Raw genomic sequence first — 18,801 nt, forward strand, 5'->3', positions numbered from 1 at the left:
TGTGTGTTGTATTAATTTTTGTAACCAGTGAGATTATATAGAATTAGGGGATGTGGGATGTCTTCTCATTAGAGTAAGTTGTCATTTAATCTCACTTCAATTTTGTTGAAGTAGTAGCGACCAGATTTTCATGCCAGGGGTGCCAAATCGACATATCTAACACAGCTTATAATTAGCAGGGATGTGATCTAATGTCAGCTCAGATTTTACAGTAGAGATCTGAGGATTGCAGTTGCTTTGTTTATGCAAGCAACTTATTGAAACAAAAGGTTTATCAGATTTTCACTTACTGTCCCTAAACCAGACTCTAAATGTAGATTTTTCTGGGTTGTCTGGTAATCGAACATTGAAGCATACTAAGAATGCACCTGTATACCTTCTTTTATATATGTGTAATTTTTCCTATATTGACCATCAGGAGGAAGATGTGATTGAACAAACTTAAATGCTAAGCCTTGACCATTCAGCAAAGTTAAAATAATGTCTAATGAAACCCAGTAGTCAGTTATGTATGGGAAATGCACAAGGTCAAAATCTATAGGTAGATAGATAATTTTAATGAGACCAATATAATCTTTATTCATTTTACAGACTAATTTTCTAGTGACCGTTGTGCTGGTGATTTGTCCTTTTCTAGGCAGTTGGTTTGTGTCCATTATGTGTACTAGAGTTTTTGTTTACACGCAATATCTTGACTCATTCTAGCTGTTGGTTTAAATTTGGATTTTGTGCTGAATTCATCAAGGCTGCTAGTTATGCATGTACTGAAGGCAGGCAAAAGTTACCAGGAAATATGTGCCTGAGAAAATACAATTCACAAACAGAAAATTATGAAATCTGGGTTAACTTGAAGGGCTTTTTGCAATTCTTTTTCACTGATTTCCTTTGTCACTCCTTTCATGTGAATTCATCTTCACTTTGGTTGTTTGCCTGTCATTCCTATTTACTTGCTTCTTGACATTTTTTCCCCCATGATTTATTCAGTAGATATAATGGGCAGTTTGGCAGTTTCTGGATATAGATGCTAATGCAAAATGTGCTTGCTCTAGCATCTCATATCTCTGATTTAATGTTTAACAGGCTAAACCTGAAAGTTAACACTGAATATTTTTTTTTTTTATTTAAAAAAAAAAATTAAACATTCAATATTTTGAAGCCAGAAATATACTTTCTGTTACTCTGAGTTGTAGCTTACATTTTATTTTAATGAACAATTTGAGATCTACTTGGTAAGAAAATCCCATGGAACCTGCAGTCTAATTTCAGTATTCTATTTTTAGGATAATGAACTTGGAGGAATCCTTTTTTTGTTTCATGAATTCAGAATATGCACTGAAGATGTATTCTTCTAAAAAACAGAGTTCCAATTCTACAATGTACATGTTTGGAAAAATTCTTTGAGTACTATAGGAGATAAGCAATGTGATAGCCAGGTTAGAATCAATCCACCTAGTTGTGAGCTATAGGAAGTGAGCTTGGAGCATACAACCTGGCCACCTTTTATCGAACATGCCAGAATTTATCACTTGGAGCTTTTATTTTGGTCATGAAGGCTAAGGTTTTAAAAAAGCATTAAATTTGAACTCTAAGTTACAACTTTTTTTTTTTTTTCCAGTGATGGTATGACTTGCATTGAAATCTGAAATTGGGTGCTAATCTTCTGTGTTCATTAGAAAAATCTATTAAAATAGCTGCAACTATTGGAGCTGTTAATTGACCTGTGTGTGTGACCTCCCTGAGGCACAACTTAATGTCTCAGTGCGGATAAGCTAAATCTTTATCCCTAAATACTAACGTGAAAACTAATACCATTGCTCTGTGTATTTGATCAAAACTTTTTAATTGTGAAAATTATGTTCATATCTGCATTGTCAGCTGTACTTATAAAAAGGTAAATTTCTATTGCATGTATGCAATGCTGAAAAGAATTATTTGCATTCAGTACAAACACAGTAATTTTTTATCACCTACTTTTAAAAAAAAGTTGTTAATTTTCGTAGTATCACTATAGATGTGTTTTTATGGCCAAAAGAATAGAACAGAGCACGTTGTTTAAAATTGGCTCATTTCATCTGCATTTACTTCACTATCGGTGTGCGTGCATGGTAGTGACAAATTCTCAAACCCTACGGCCATCTCCCTGTTTGAATGGAAACTGGGTTATTAAAAGTGGCAGTTCAGCTTGAGTTATTCTTCATTTGCCAGTCATCCTACTACTTTCATTTGATGGGAAATTAATGATAAAAGGGCTTAAAACCTGCAAGGCAAAATTTCAGAATTGATGTTTACTTGACACATATACCTGATCTTTTTTTTTTTACCTGCTACCTTTATTCAAATCTACTTAAAGATCCCACTTAAAAAATATTTAGTTTCGTCACTTGATACATATTTTATCAGTAGTTCAAAGAAAAAAAAAAGTTTTTTCATATCTGCATAATAGTCATTCTTGACATTTCCAACAGTAAGTTTCTAATTAGCATTTTCTTTGGAAACCAAAGTTTTAGCAGATTTGTAGGGGGTGTGTATATCTCTTGACAGTCGAACAAAATTTTTCAGATCAAAATTTAGATGTTTGCTATGATGGCAGAGAGGAATCTTTGGCAGGAAATGTTTTGCTTATAAGCAAATGAATATGTCTCTAATAACCGAAGCACCTCTTTTTTCCCCTCATTTGTCATACCAGGGCTGTATGTGGTTTTCAGCCATGCTCTTTGGTATTTCTGTATGTATGCATTAGTGGTGTTTTGGCTTACTCTTTCTGTAAGGAAGTCTTGTATGTCTTTAAGCTTCCCTTATTTCCTTCTCTAAAGGTACTGGATTGGCAGAAAATATTTTAAGTTTTGATGAGCTGCTGTCCGAAGTCACTTGATAATAAACCCTCATGTGTTTCTGAATTGCCATGCTGTAGCACAACATGCTTTTGTGATCACATTCTTTTTAGTTTCTGTGCAGTTGAACCTGGAACTAACTTAGCTGTGCTTATGTTTTTAAAAAAGCTACAAGGAAAAACCCAACCCATATTATTGTAAAGCATGTTTTAGTTTTTTAGAGAACCTTCCACTCAAAGCCTGATAGGATATATGCTCGTACCTCCCACATGTCCCTTCCAAGAAGATTGCAAGATGTGTATTTTGGATTTAAGCTCTAATCAGTAACAAATTTCTCAGTCTGTAGCAATTTAGTAGTACGCTAGTGGTTTTGATTGTGTTGATTCTTAGAAAAGATCAAGTGTCTAAAGAAAAGTAGTTATCTCTTGGACATCTTGAACTGAATTTTAGTGTTAATGTCTATGGTTGGAAAAAGCTCTTGTCTAATGTCAATGTGTTTGTGTGCTTTCATGTCATTCAGTTGTGCAGCCTTCTGTGCTTTAATGAAATTCAGTGTTTTCAGAGGACTGTATTATGAAACAAAAGTAGAAGGCATACATATGAACTGGAGATAGGGGAGAAAAAATGTTACCTGTAAAATTGAGTTATTACTACAGAGAATGTCCACAGCTGAGATGAGAAATTACTGACTGTGGTAGGCGGGGCGTGTAATAAATAGCTGTATTTGTACAATTATGTTTTGTCTTGCTTTTTTTCCCTCATTCCCCACTTGTCAAACAATCTGAGATAAAAAACATCCACTTGTGTTAAGACTGTAGTGCTTATATTGGGGGGGAGGTTAGGGGAAGGGAAAAGGGGATGAGAAGCAGAGAAGGGTAGAAAAAGGAAAAAGATACATAATTTCAGCTGGTCTTTTTGGATGTTTCTGTGTTTAGAACCAAATTCTCAAATCCAGTAGCTGTAATATCACCATCCAGTCTTGGCCAAGTTTTCTGAGTTACATCACTGTGGCAAATCACAAGATCCAAAATACTTGTTTTGAGCAAGCCATGCGGCCTTCTCCAGAGCTGGCTTGGCCCAGCTGTTGAAGCCTGAAATGAATGAAATCTGGAAAGGAAATAAAGGAGCATGACTTTATGGTTGTTACTAAAATACTTATGGTTTTCTTAGATGAAAATGTTAGCATCTTTCATGAGGTAGAGCAGAATGTTTAAAAAATGCTGGAGGGCATTGGCTTTGCATAGCTTCGGGACAGGTTGTGCTAGAGGATCACCTGAAGGCACTGGGGAGATGGACTTAGGGCAGCGACTGGCAGAGAACTTGCAAGTGCTCTTCCCAGGGAAGAGAGGTGCTGTCATCTGTCCAGGTATCATGTGTTACACAAAAAGTCAAGTAGGGGTTTTGGGTGTAGCTGTAAAGCGTCTGGGTGTGTCTCGGCTGGATGGTTAAGCTGTAGTTTATTTGCAGCTGTAGGTCTATGTAGTTAATATACAGTAGTTCTGCGCAAGGACAGGTGAGAAATAGATGTATGAGTAGCTTTTAAGAGTGTGAATCTGAGTCAAACTTTAAGTCATACAATAAAAGTGACATTTAGCAGATTCATGGTTCTTTCACAGCAGTCTGTTGCCCTGAAGACACTCAGGAGCATAGAAGCAGCATGTACAAAACAACAAAAAGTGATGCCAAAGTTGCCGTACATTTCTGCATAGCCTGACTTAATTGTGCAATGAAGTGTGACAAAAATGAGCTAAAAGCTGCTTCTTTAGCTGTGGGTGCATGATTTTTAAACAGAACAGCTCTGCAGAGACCACCTCACTGAAATTTGTCTTCTGATACATACACTTGTATTATAGAGGAGTGCTTCTACGTTCTGTACATGTTCAGAAATTTTATGATGGTGGTATCATAAAACCGAGTTATTCTGTATAGATACGGTATATGTGATGTATAGCTATATATGTTAATATTTTACAGTTATAAAACTTGAAACCTAAAACGTTACAGAAAGGAATTGCTAGAGAAGCATATTAAGATCAACCTGACGTTTCCACTAGTGATAATCTGAGTTATCAGTAAAATTGTTCTCTTGTATTCTTTAATACTTTACTTTTAATCAGAATTTCTGATTTTTGGACAGGATGCACCTGTTCATGGAGGCTTGGGTCACATTTTTGCATTTGTTGTCTTTGCTTACTGAATGTTCTTGACTTCAGAAAGCCTCTATAAAAGATTTCTTACTTGGTTTTATAGAAATATGAGACACTGAAAATTATTTGAAACTCTGAATAAGCAGTAAACTAAGAATATGTCTGTTTGAAGCATCTCTCTGGGTCAGCATGCTAATTTTCAGGTAGACCTCTGCAGGCAATATATATGTATTCTGCCTGCGCATCCATAGGTTTCTGTGGAAGTCATGCAGCAGTATATTTAATAATGCAAAGAACTGCTGGAGCAGGGCTGGTCTCCTGTGCTTTTTTTTCGTCTCCTTAAAGTATTCCTAAAGGTGTATTGCACCTTCTGATAGTCGGGCAGTTGCCAAAGTAGCACTGGGGTACTGCCAGTTCTGCACTGCAGTAAATCAGGAACCTGAATTTATACATTGCATTGTGGATGCATTTTCTGTGGGGGATTTCTTAGGCAATATGTATCATTAAAACAAATATATTCAAGGACTTGGCAGTTGGCTCTGTATAAGCAGAGACTGAATCAAGGCTTCTTAATAGTGTCAGTGATCAATGTTACAGTCTGTTGGCTTTGCGCAGCCAGCTCCAAATTTCTGTGTTATTGTTTGACCTGGTTTTGAGACTACTTTGAATGAAGACTGAGGTTTTTGAAGAGATTTTAATTTACATCTTCTTCACTGTAAATGTTTCACTAGAGGGTATCACATTTTTGTTGTTGTAATTTTGAGAATAAAAGCTTTGATTTTGGAGAAATACTAGAAGGGTATAAGATTTAATAGCAGAATCATCTGTCTTGATTGACCTCAGAGTATTTTGGATGCAAGATCAATTTATTTTACTACTACTGTCATTTGTTTTCCTGATTATGTAGGAATTTCTCTTCTGATATCAAGGGCTAGTTCACTGTACAAGTTTAATACCAAGACTTCAATGACAATAGGTCAGTTAGCTTGCATATGTATATTTGCATAATGTATTTATTGATTGCCTGTTTAATCAACTTAGACTGACACTCTGCAATAATCTCTGATTTGACTGAAAAAATACAAATAAATGAAATAATCTCAAGAAAAACATGCTTCTGATGACTTGTTTTCATGTATACTGAGTAATTGTTTCCTGTGGTTCCTTCTTTATTTCCCACTCTTGCTACCAGGAGACAAGACATCAGTTTTCATCTTATGTCCACTAATAAAAGATAACCATGGACATCAGTTGAAATACGCAGTTTAAGATGACTTTTTAGTGAAAATTAGAAGTTCTGAATTCTGAGTTATCAGTGTTATTACTGGATATGTTTAAGACTGGATATGTATAAGATTTTTTCCTTACATTTAGAGTATAGGTTAAGAGTAAGAATAATCATAGCTTTAATGTGTTAATCTAAAAAAAAGAAAAAAGTATTTGGAAATTTTGTATGGTTGATGCATTAAAGTAGCCAATCTGTTTTAGTTCTGTGTTTGGGATATACCTCTTAATGTCATCAAGAGCATCTAAAATGCTCTGCCAGATGTCGGGTAACTGCTTAACTAGCTTATGAAGGAAGGTTATAGACAGTGTTGACAACGTGAGTAAATGGTTTTCTGATTATTCTGAGTGTTACAACAATACAGTGCTAGTGGGCAGGATCTTCAGGCAATGAGATGTCTACCTGAGAGAATCGTTGCACTTGAAGAATTGCTTGACATCCTGAGATGCTTCAGGGCTAATGTCTAATTGTGGCAACGGGTATTCAATTAAACAATAAACTACCTATAGCTTTCAGCATACAGAGGATAACGAAAATGAGCAAAGAGAAACAGATTAATCTGCTGAAACAGTATCTTATGGAGCATAAGCTTGCAGAGCAATGTTCTTTCTAATTTCTTCTTGTGTAGTGCTTAAATGCCTGAAAGAAGTCCCAGTTGTGACATGTAAAATTTTCATTGTTTCTGTTCCTCTCAAGAGGAGATCTGGGAGCATGAAAGATGTCTGTTCTGAATTACTGTTTGCTTTCTGAAATTTATTCAACTTTCAACAACATTGAGTATGATTTCATGAGAATGTGATCTGCTAGGTACATCTTGGTTTGTAATATAAGTTCTTTTATCAAGAGTTACAAATGTTATAGCTTGTAGGAATGGTACTATATCCAGTTTAAATGTAAGTCTTGAATGAATCCTTTAGTTGTTGAAATTTTAATGATTTATGGAGAGAATAATTCTAACTTAATCTTTCACAACCAAGAAATTGTTCTTGCTGATATCATGACCTTTATATGAAGTTGCTTGGAAAATACCTCTGAACTGGAAAGTAATTCTGGATGCTGATGTTTGATTTATGTTAGGAGTCCTTCCAGCATCTGGTGTTGCTGGACCATTCGGTCCAATGTTGGAGGGAGAATGACACCTCTGTTGCTTAGGTCTCAGGATAGACACATCTCCTGTAAAAGGAATATTAAGCCGTAATTATATGGAATCCACTTCCAGTCTTGTTTCCATTGAGACCTGCATACTGCTTAGCTTTTTTCAAGTGCTGTCTTAGAGTTGGCTGAGAAACCAATGACGAGAAAGTGGTCAGAGCAGCAAACTCTTCTGTTTTAGCATGTGCTTTCAAGGCCAGGTGCTGAATTTTGCACTGAAGTGATGTCTTATTTGACAGAATTAAAGCACATTTGACAGCAGTCATCACAAAGACCTGTGAGTTCTTGCCACTGTACTTACTTATGACCTTCATTATCTCAGTTGAACCAAATGCACACAAGTAAGCATGTACTGAATACGATTCATTATTCCAGAGGTTTTAGTAGTGCTACATCTCATTTTGATGAAGAATGAGAATTAAATGGATTACTCTCATTAAAATGTAGCTATTTAAAGGAAAAAAGTTTTAAAGGAAAGTGATGCATCAGGACTTGTTAGGATAGAGGAAGACACTAGAGATGGTGAAAATATTTGAGATTTATTGGGTCTTTCAGCAGATTGACTTAAGTCTTGATTGTAGCTGAATATTTTAGAAGGTCTTTCAGCATCTTATGTGATCAGGAAATCTGAAAGCTAAAATTGGAACACCTGTGCTACTGTAGATAGATGCTTCATAGAAGCAGTATGTGTGGGGGACATGTACTGAAACAAGTTATTTTTTGTGCATAATTTCTTTGGTATGCTGTTAATATTGATTTAGATTTGTAGTTACAAACCTGGTGTACAAGTGCTGCAAATTGCTTTAAGTCAAAATAAAATAATTATAAATTAAAACTTCAGTTTTAAGTAGTATATATGTAGCTAATTGGGGATCTGGGAATAAGAAGCTATCCCTTCCAGTGGAATAAATAGCTCACAGTATGAAGAGTTTTATACATGTGCTGAAGACTTTGAGAGAGCCTGCAGACTTCTTGGATCTTGGCAGTCTGGAGATTTATAAATGCTTACTGATTTTCGAACTTTGAGTACCTCTGAGGTCTCAAAGAACAGTCATATGCTAGAAAATGTGAAGGCTTAAGTCTGAAACTACTGTCTAACCTCATCAGCGGTGACAGCCTGGTGATGTCATCAGAGGCTATTGCATAACTTTGTAACTGAATTTTCCAAACAGAACAGTTAGGGAGACAGCTATGAAGTTACTTCACAAAGTTCTGTGTTCAGTTTTTTTGTGTCACTTGCAAAGTGGAGAAGTGTGCTGTCTGGCTGCAGGTTGTAGTTGCGTAAAAAGACTACGTCCAGGAAGCTGGGGAGGGAAACACCATGGGAAGGCATTGCAATCCAGTCTCTAGATTTCCGTTTCTAGCTCCCAAATTCCCGTAAATCAAGCTCTCTTGCATTCTGGGAAATTAAATATAGATTCCCCAGGAAATCCCCTGCTCTCAAAAGTGCTATAATACAAGAGTCAAGATTTAAAGCAGCTTTATTTAAATTTTGTGCAACTAACTTACGTGCAGGTTATGAATAAAGTCTGCTTATTGATGACTGTTTTGGTATCGGCTCTCAGTCTCGCACTACTTTAAGGTTGCTGCTAGAACTTGAGTATTCTGAAAACTTTATCAGGAGGTAGCTCTATCATAGTAGTTATAAGAGAAGAACATTAGATCTTGGTACCTGAGTCCTTTTGTTGTTGTTGTCACAGAATACAAATCTTATCTTCTGCTAAAGATCTCTTGCTTTTCTGCTTCATAGTCTTAAGATTTAGGCTCTTTCCTCTGCATGGCAGCCAAATGCTTTGAGTGCATGTAGACATGTGGGTATCAGTCTAATCCTAGCGCACTAACACAAGTTACAGTTGTAGTGCTGCTGGTGTCTTGAATCTGGCCATAGTCCTGTTTGTTCTGTAAAGAATGGATGGAAGTTTGTGTCACCAAGGTTTCACTGGGGCTTTTGTTGGCTTTAATATAGCTAGGACAGAATGACTATACGTATTGATTTTGTTCTTCTGACTGCCCCTTAATGTGTGACTTCGGGGTCGACATAGTTCTGATTCTCTGCAGGATAAATTGCCTGTGTCATCTTACTTTCTTGGTAATAAATCTTGTTTTCTGTAACTTGGGGAAGTGGATAGCTGTGCTGCATTTGGTAGGCAATATGACTTTAACAGTCCTGAGTTTCATCCAGATGAATATCCAGAACAGTAGATGAGCTGGGAAAAAAAAAAAAAAAAAAAAAACAACAAACAAAAAACACAAAACAAACAAAAACCAAGCAACCCAAAGAAACCCCCACCATTCATTTGAAGCAATGTACTCTAATACTTAAGGCCAACAAGGAAATTAGTTTCTTGCCTGCAAAGAAGATCTATGAATGCTTGCTTGGAAATGTGCAACACATGTCAATAACTTCTGATTTCAAGCATTTCCCCTCCTGCTGTGCATGCAGCCTTGCAAGGCTGGAGGGAGGGTAGGGAGAGGAACTCAAAACTAGGTAGGAGAAGTGCTGTTTGGAGAAGTGCTGTTTGCCCCGGTTCGTTGGACTTTGCTTTCAGCCTGATGTGGATCATTCACTGCACTTCCAGTCTCCTAGTGTCTGATTCCTAGTGTCTGACAGCTGCTGCTTCAGTGGTGGTGGTGGACAGCAGTGGCACCCTTACAAAACTAGTCATTGGGAAGATCTTACCTAAGCAAATGTCTTTCCTTTCTACATCAGTTTGACTGACAGGTGCTACTGGACCCTCCCCTCAACTGTCCCCAGACTAAAAAGAAAAAAAAATACCTCCCTCTAAGGATTCCTTTGAGGGGAAGTCATCAGCATCTATTCTGCTTCAGCTAATTCTGGATGAAGTGCTTACACACACTTAATACCGTTCTGCAAACCCAGTCAGGGATGCATCCTGTCCACAAAAAAAACCCCCTTTTTAGCACAATTTGTTGTCATCCCTTTGACAGAAGAAATATCCTTAGCAGGATAAATACAGTTTCTAGATACCACTGTAGACGGCCAGTGGTAGGCAGTATTCTAGCAGTGAAAGAAAACTCCATAATTAGGCTTAGATTTATTCTCTAGAATTCAATTTTGATGTTTGAAAACGAAGTGTAAAATGCGATTGCAAATAAAACCTTTCAAATGTGAGTATTCTGCATTGGGTAAAATGGTATTTGCACAAGTCCTTGTGTGGCTGGAAAAAATGCTTTTATAGTTCAGTATAGGCTGCTTCTACAGCTCCTTCTGTCGTTCATTACAGGCGCAAAAGTGCTGAAGAATGCAAAATGCATTATTGTTGATGAAATGTCAAGCATAGTACAGAAAACATGGAAACTTGATTGAAAGCCACGTGATGTTTGAATAGGATTGCGGAAAGCCCAGGATCCTTAAAATGAAAGAATTGCACGTGTTTCTTCTAACAGCACTGTCTAGCAAAAGCTGGCTGCCAAATGGCTTTGTTGAGGCTTAATTCTAAATAACTGAAAGTGTAGCAAGTGTTGAGAAGTGCAGGAGTTAAATACATTTTCACATGAAAGGAATAGATCAGTCTCATTTGTCTGTGGTTTGGTTGGTTTTTTTTTTTTCCTTTTTTTTCTTTTTTGGAGGGAAGCATGTGTGTTCTGGAGGAAGGAATGTATTTGCTATACGTGTGGGTTCTTTTCAGATGTTTTGTTCAATGCTATGTTAAGACACTAGTAGTTGTAAGAATGAAGAGAATGAAAATCCATCAGTGTTCTTTGCTCTTGAAGACTTGTCTTGGAAATATTTGTGATGTTTTGGTTGGCAACAAAAGTTTAAAAGAATACATAGTGTATTTTGGGGAAGATAACCTGAATACAGACATGTTCTGTAGTAACCTTCCACTATTGTGACACAGCAATATTGAGGATTTTTTTTTTTTTAATTTAGATAATTAAGGAATTGAGTACAGTAGAATTGTTTTGCACAACAGGATGCAAGTACCGCAGGGCTTAGAAATTCTCAAACATGACTGTAACAATAAAAAGTTATCAAAATACACATAAAGCAAAAGGAAAACAAACCCAGTCAGATGGTATTCCTAAAGTTTGATATTTTTTTCTTTTTAATCAGCACTTTCAGATGTTAAATGAACAGATGCTTCTTTTGATTATATATAAAGTGGATAAAATATGATGTTCATGACAGATAAGTGAGAAGGAGCAACAACTGTTGAAGAGCTAACTTGCAGAGAAAGTGAATAAACCTGTGAACTGGCAAAAAAAAGATAAAACTGAGTTGGATGATTAACTGAGTGAAGAGTCATGCTGCGTGTGATCAAATAAGAAAAACGTAAACCACTGCAGTTAAATGTATAATCATTATAGCTGTTTGTTAAATGATCCAAAGGGAGATGTAAAAGTAGCATTAAGATGAATTTGAATATTGAACATATTGACTGATGCTTGTGAAAGCCAGTGGCTGCCTTTCCTCTTTGGGGATGAAGACTCCCAATGAGAAAAGATAGCCAAAACCCCTTACAAATAGATGATTTGACAGAGGGTTTTAAAATAGTTCATCAACTCTTAAAGGAGGGGGGAGAAAAAAAAGCTTGTGTATTACTAGATTTGTGAAAGTTAAAATATTTTACTATTCATTTAAATACTTTTTTAAAATTCTTGGTTCTATTAATTTATGGTTGGAAAAATAACTTTCTGTAAAAGTATAAACAGATCTTCTAGGTTACTTTTGCTTTAGAGTTATAAAGCCTGTGACCCCAGGTGAGGTTCTTTTCTGTCAGACTACACTTTTATACATAGTCAAACTGCCAATTTTTAGGAAAAAAAGAAAACCCACAAAAATTCTTATGTGATAATATAATGCACTGTAATCCATATGGAAAAATTATCATTGACATTCTAATAGAGTTACTTCCCAGCAACCTGGGAAATCACTCAGTCTAACAACCATTGCTGAAAATTACTATTGTAGAAACTTTCAACTGTGTTAATTAGTGCAGATTATTTGTATTTAGACTGACATCTACTAAAAACCAGAAAACAACCACAAAAACCAAACAGACTTGCAGTTCAGCAGCAATGCTGGCTATATGTCTGTCAGCTTAGGACTCATCTGGGGGGAATAGTGTTTGAAGATGTGTGACTTAAGTCAGGTGAATGTTTATGCTTTTGAGAACAATATTTTCTTTTGAGTAGTGGTTTTCTTGAGTTTACCTGCTTTAACCTGGTTCTCTGTACTTACGTACAATGTTGATTTTTCTAGACTAATGAGTTTGAGGGCAGTACAGGTCCATGTGAGAAGCAAGCATGTGAAGCACACTTCAGAAAAGGCAGCTTGGTGCACTTCAACTACGTAAATCAGAATGGTTTGTTGTTTTAGCTGTGACACCATGTTCTGGCTTCATTTTCTATTGTCTCAGTATAAAGAAGTATTTTCTGAAGTCTTCATTTTGAAGATGTTAGGTCTTCACTGGTCAGTGTGGCTTGAGTGGCCAGTCATAGGCTGATGAAAAGAAATATAGGCTGCATCATCTTGGTCAGTTCTTGTGTTCTTGGTCATAGATTGTTTCCTCAATTTCCTGTGTTAACTCTCCATGTTTCTGATGTTTGTCCTTTCTCTCATGGTTATATTATAAAGTGCAAAATGGAAATAGAGCACATTTCTAGATTTCATGGTTTGCTGTTTTGCTCTCAGCTGTTCTAGGGCAGCTCCCTCCCTCTCTTTCGAACTTCAGCTTTCCTTTTAGAAAGTGTAGTACAGTGAGTGCCGACGAAATGGCACTCTTGTTTTGAGTACTCTGCTGTGTAAGTACTTTTAAAATTGAAGTTCTTCAAATGAAAAACATGCTGCTAACATGCACATAGCTAAGATTGGGTTTTAATACTATGCTGTCATCGTCATTAAAAGATGTGGGCTGTTCTTGCTTGAAGTTAGAACTAAATGTTGCTAAAGACTTGAGACATGTAATTTAAAAAAATGAAGGTGCTACAGATTAATTAAGTAATCTGCATCTCTTAGTGTCACTAGGGACATGGTTTTCAGAGAAGAATGTTCATGCAGTTCGTAACAGTGTACTTGAATGCAGTTAGTGAGTTTCTTCGGAAGAAGCGGGAGTGGTAAAAACCGAAGTAAAGTACAGATATTCTCAGTGTTGACTGTTGAAAAGGCACAAGACTTCTGCTGCAGCTATTTCTAGGAACGTTAAGCTATTTTATTTTCCTGTCTAAACGTTATTTGAACTTATACAAGAAGACTCTAAGCCTATGAAAAGGATTTTGTATTACTCAAGGAGCAAGATCTCAATCTACAGTAGAATGAACTGGGCCTGGATGACAAAGTCCTCATCCAGTTCTATAGGATGAAGAGAGGGGGAAAAGAAACTCTTTGTCCCTTTTATTGAGAATTTATTCTTCTGCTGGGAAGAGGCATGAAAGGGGCAGTGAGTAGTAACAGCAGATAAAGTTGACTAACAAATCTGATGTAGGTTTACCATCTGCAAATGTATCCAGTGCTCCCTTATCTTGTGGGAAGGCAGACTGATGCTGAAAGGCAAATGTCTGTCTTGAAGAAAGGGGGAAGGAGGAGATGTCTAGAATTGGGAAAGGAAGCCTTATTTGTAGATGTGAAGATGCTACAGTTCTTTTCAGCAAGAGGAAAGTAATGGATTTGACAGAATACAATACATTTACTATTGCTTGACTTCATTTTTAATCACTTTCAGTTATATTTCACTGGATTTGTGCTGTTACCAAATGGATAAATATATGCTTTTTAAAAAGTGAAGGAAATTAAATGGAGCATTCCAATAACGTATATATTTGCAGGTGGAAATTAGAATAGTTTGATGGAATTGTTCTGTAAATGACTGAAGTGTGGCTTTCTTCCATAATTTTGAGCATTTTTGCCTCTTTCATGTTCTTCGTACTGCAAATTTGATAGTGCTATGAGTAAATTAAATCAAGTGTCTTAAACTGTCCTCTTTTGTTTTTTATTCCAGCCCTGATGATATTGGTACCTGTTGGTATATCCTGCTGTCTGGTTCGGTCTTCATTAAAGAATCTATGTTTCTTCCAAGGAGCAGGTATGTCAGCTAGGAATGCATGGCATGCTGTGTTTTAAACAGAAATCATGAGATGTAGAGAATTTTTAGAATTACAAGGCAATGTTTTATGCTTAATGAAACATAGAAGTAGACAAATAAGAATACTCTTCCTACCTTTACTAGCTGTGGTAGTTGTTTTATGCCCATAGCTAGAATTGCAAGCCCATCATTGTGGACGGCACCCAAAGCATCATGCAAATGCTGTAAATTTAAAAATAAACCCACCAAAAACCTGGCAAATGGAGTGAAGTACCTGTTCCTGTGAGTAATCAAACTTTAAATCATAGGGTGCACTAGAGCTTATGATGCTTTCCCGAGGCTTTACTTACTTTGCACAAGTCTTCAGTGCATGTTTTAACATAAAGTTAATGTTACTGCCAGTTTTGCTACTTCTGTTTAAGATTGTGCTTCATGTAAATGAATTTGCAATAAAAAGTGATATTTTACATGGAAAAAGATAAGTCTGAGTGTGAGACGCTCAAAATTTACATTGCTACAGTAAAAGTTAAATTTTTTTGAGCTATGAAAAAAACGCAAATGACTACAAGGATTTTAGACTATGGTGGCTGAGCTTGATCATTTTAGTGGAAGCAGAGCAGAATCACTTTAAAATGCTGGTTATATGCATATTCATTCAGGCTACTATAAAAGGCTTCTTTGAAGTAAATAGCATGTAATAAAATTTGCGAAAGGCGGACTGCAAGAATGACCCTTCTCTGTATGGAATGAAGAGAATGAAAGCACTAGAAAACTTCCTTACAGTTTTAAACAGTGGGAAACCAGTTGAAAGCTATTGTTGGCTGGCATATGAACAATTAGATGTTCAAAGCTGCCTTTCAGTGGGAGAGCAATGCTGGGCTTGGGACTTCCATTTGATGCTGGTAGCATGTTCTTGGTGTAAGCAAGTGTCTTGCATATGTAAGAGGACAGGCACTGCTGATAAAATTATATATTTGATGTGCCATCAAACAGTACTGTCTATAATAAAGGTGCAAAACTGGTTATTGTAAAAAGTAACACAACAACAGATTATAGGATCCCTGCTGCTGGCAGATGGAAGAAAATTGTCCCATATGTCATCCATGAACAGGCAATGCCAGAAAAAAGCTGGCAGAAAGTGCTACCTTTAGATGCCAGGAGAAGGGATATATGATATCTGAATTAATGGTTGGTTCTATATAGTCTATGGCAAGAATCTTCTGTTCCTTTGAATTACAGCAATGCTTGTCCTTCAGACACTGTTTGAGACTTGATGAGAGGTGAGATTTAATAAGATAAACAATGAGCTTGTGATTCTTCCTGGACGAATGAACAGAAAATTACAGGTCCTGTGACTCTAAGTAGAGCGTTTAAGGGTTGTTCACCTGGAGAAATTCAGAAATGACATCTGGGACAGTGTCTGAGATCTTGGTGAATTTCAAGTGTGGCATTTGGAATTAGAAAAAGTTTCATAGTTGTGGATGGAGTCAAGTAGCTGCCAAAGCAAGAGAGACGATTTGTTAATTAACAAAGATAACATAAGTCCATGGAAGCAAAATTAAGAAACTTTAATTTAATGGTCTAAGATAGAAAGTATTTCTGGAGAGCAAAGCCAGAGTCATTCTAGTGAGAGGCTTTGTGCTCAGAAGCTATAGTTATTACAAGGACAGAGGAGGGCCTTATTTAAATTCAGGACAAGGCTAATCGGGATGTTTACTTTGTAAATGAGTAAGCTACAATATCTGGGCCTTGGGCTCATCCATGAATAAGAAACTTGGGAAAAGCGAGAGGGCACCCAGGTTGAATTTCTGATTAGGAATACTGTTGGGTAATAAATGATTTTTTATTTTATTTTATTACTTTTTTTAAAGCAAAGGCTTGAGAAGAAAACTAAGTTTTTCACCTTCACTTATGCTGCCAGTGAATTACTCACAAGGAAACAGTAAACTGCTCAGATATACAGACTGGGTAGAAGAGACTGATTACCAGCAATACTAAAGTAAAGTTTTACAGTGCTCTAGAAAAAAAGAGAATGAGACCCTCTCAAAAGGCTGCTGTCCAAAAAGAACTGATAGGGCGGTATTTTGAAATCTAAAGAGTAGTGTCAAAAGTGGGCAAAAGGCAGTTGCTGGATAACTGTTTGCTTACACTGATGATTTACATGTACAGGGAGTAATAATTTTGAGAGCCTTTTTGAGCATTGCATAATTTGGGACTCTTCATGTCTTATTGCCATTAAGATGAATTTGCTATGCTTTAGCAAATGGAGCATGTCCTGATGCATCATTGATGTCAGGTAATAGGAAAAGACCTAAACATTGCCAGGTAGAGATCATCTAATTTTTATCTTGTTTGGCCAAAACATTGTCAATTGAGTAAATTTATTGTAAATTCATATTTAGATTATTTTAGTGGTTTTTTTTTTTTTTCAAGTTTCATCCATTTTATCTTTGCCCATCTAGAAAGCCACTAGGAAATAATTTTGCAACATGTGAAGCTTGCTGGTAAGAGAGCAGGATGGAGCTGAGAAGTCTGTGTAGGAGCAGAAAACAAGAAGTATGTTCCTGTCCTCAAATCTGAGTGACGTAGAGAATTCTCATTTCCCTAACTTTCTTTTCCCAGGGCGCAGTGATCAGTACATACTATCCCCCAGTCCCCCCCAATCTCACCGTCCAAAAGCCTAATTTTTTTCCTACCTGAAAATTACTCTCTCTTCTTTGACAGCTTAACCCAGCCTGCCCCATGCACCTGCAGTAAATCCCCTTGCACAGGTTCCCTGGGCCGCATCCAGCCCTCCCAGCGGGTCCTCGGGAGCTGCTGGTGCTGCTCAGACTGCGGGCTTCCCCTTGCCCCTCCTGCTGGCTTTGTCAAGCCTGGCTTCACTGAATGATGGCTAGGCAGTAGCTGGCCAAATTTAAAAGAAATGTTTCCCCCCGAGAGTTTCAAGAATATTTGCTGTTCTTTGTTCGGTTTTACTCTTAAAATGTCTGTACAAGCCAGGGTAAAAGTAGTACATAGGGTAATTCAGAGAGCCCTAGTGAATAAATCTGCTTGCAATCTTGGAGGTGTTTTCTCAATCCTGTGCTGAATTCCATCCTATTCTTAACTTTGTGACTGTTGGCATTTGAGCCTGTAAGGAATAGGATGGAGTGCTATCTTCAGATTTATAGCTGAAACTTGGAAGTACCTTAGTGCAATTTACTGCATATGCTCAGCATGTTATTTGCATTTGGGGCCTTTATTAGTTAATTTAGTTGCATTAGTTTCAGATACAGCATCCTCAGGCTGGCTGGTGGATAACACTGGAAGTGCCGTTTCGTTGTGTATTTTGTCAGGTAACCTTTATTTTTTCCTTCCAAATCATTGTTTCCATGTCTTTGATTCCTAGTGTTAGATACCATTTAAAATTCTTTGGGGAGAGGGAGTGATGACTAGGGTTGGCAGACAGATAATATATAGTTGGGAAGAAGAATGTCTAAAAAAAAAAAAAAAAAAAAAAAAATCAAGCGGTCTAAAATCATAAGAAATGACCACGCCTGTGCTTTCCCACTCAAACCACAAATAAATAATAGTATAGCAGTCCAAAAATAAGCAGCCTTATAATGTACTATATATGGTCACATAGCTGCTAGGTGAAATAGTTTGAAATGAATGGCATAGCTGCTAGTTTTGCCAAAGTTATAAAATTTACTGAGTGACTTGTAAAACTACTTGTAACTAGCTACTTGACAAGTCTTTAATTAAAAATTTTAAAAAAAAAAAGATTGTTCAAGATGGAATATTGGAATACATGAAGTTCTAAATCAAGTAACTTGTTTTGGAAACCTTAACATCTAAACCATGTCTGTTTTGTGAAAATAGCATTTTCATTTGAATATAATTTTATTTCCCTAGTGTAATATAGTTTAGCTAGTATTGTTCAAATGCCAAGCCATCAGCTAGCAAATAGCGTTCATAAGATAAGGCTGGGGTTTATTCAGTTAACTTATTATTTTGGGAAAATTTACAATTCAGAGTTTTAAAGAATTTTGACCTGAACAATTAAAGCTGCCATATTTTTGGTGACATAAAGTAAAGCTTAATCTTGTTCTCCTATTTAATTTTTGTAATTGCAACAGTGAAATTTATTCTGACAGCTTAATGAGAGGAAGATTTCTTCCCCCCCCATATTTTACTATTAACACTTTCCATACTTATTCCTTTTCTCTAACATATCAGGCATGTGTTACAGTCAAACTAAACATTCCTTAATTCCCCCCTCACACCACAACCACCAAACTAGCCCAAATTAACACTTGGTCTCCTCACCGTTTCCCATGAGCAACTGTAGCCTGAAGCAG

The 18,801-nt window shown here is 36.6% G+C and overlaps 1 protein-coding gene across 2 annotated transcripts in view; it reads left to right on the forward strand.

Annotated features, from left to right (window-relative positions):
- The window catches only part of RAPGEF2 (Rap guanine nucleotide exchange factor 2), a 193,458-nt gene that overhangs the window by 64,569 nt on the left and 110,088 nt on the right, over positions 1-18,801 (forward strand). For both annotated transcript variants that reach the window (XM_082316308.1, XM_082316309.1), the window contains exon 4: positions 14,378-14,461. In XM_082316308.1, the coding sequence (XP_082172434.1) occupies positions 14,378-14,461 (84 nt within the window). The remainder of the gene's footprint in view (positions 1-14,377; positions 14,462-18,801) is intronic.

The sequence above is a fragment of the Platalea leucorodia genome (assembly GCF_965183815.1).
Source record: "Platalea leucorodia genome assembly, chromosome: 6".
NCBI lineage: Eukaryota > Metazoa > Chordata > Aves > Pelecaniformes > Threskiornithidae > Platalea > Platalea leucorodia.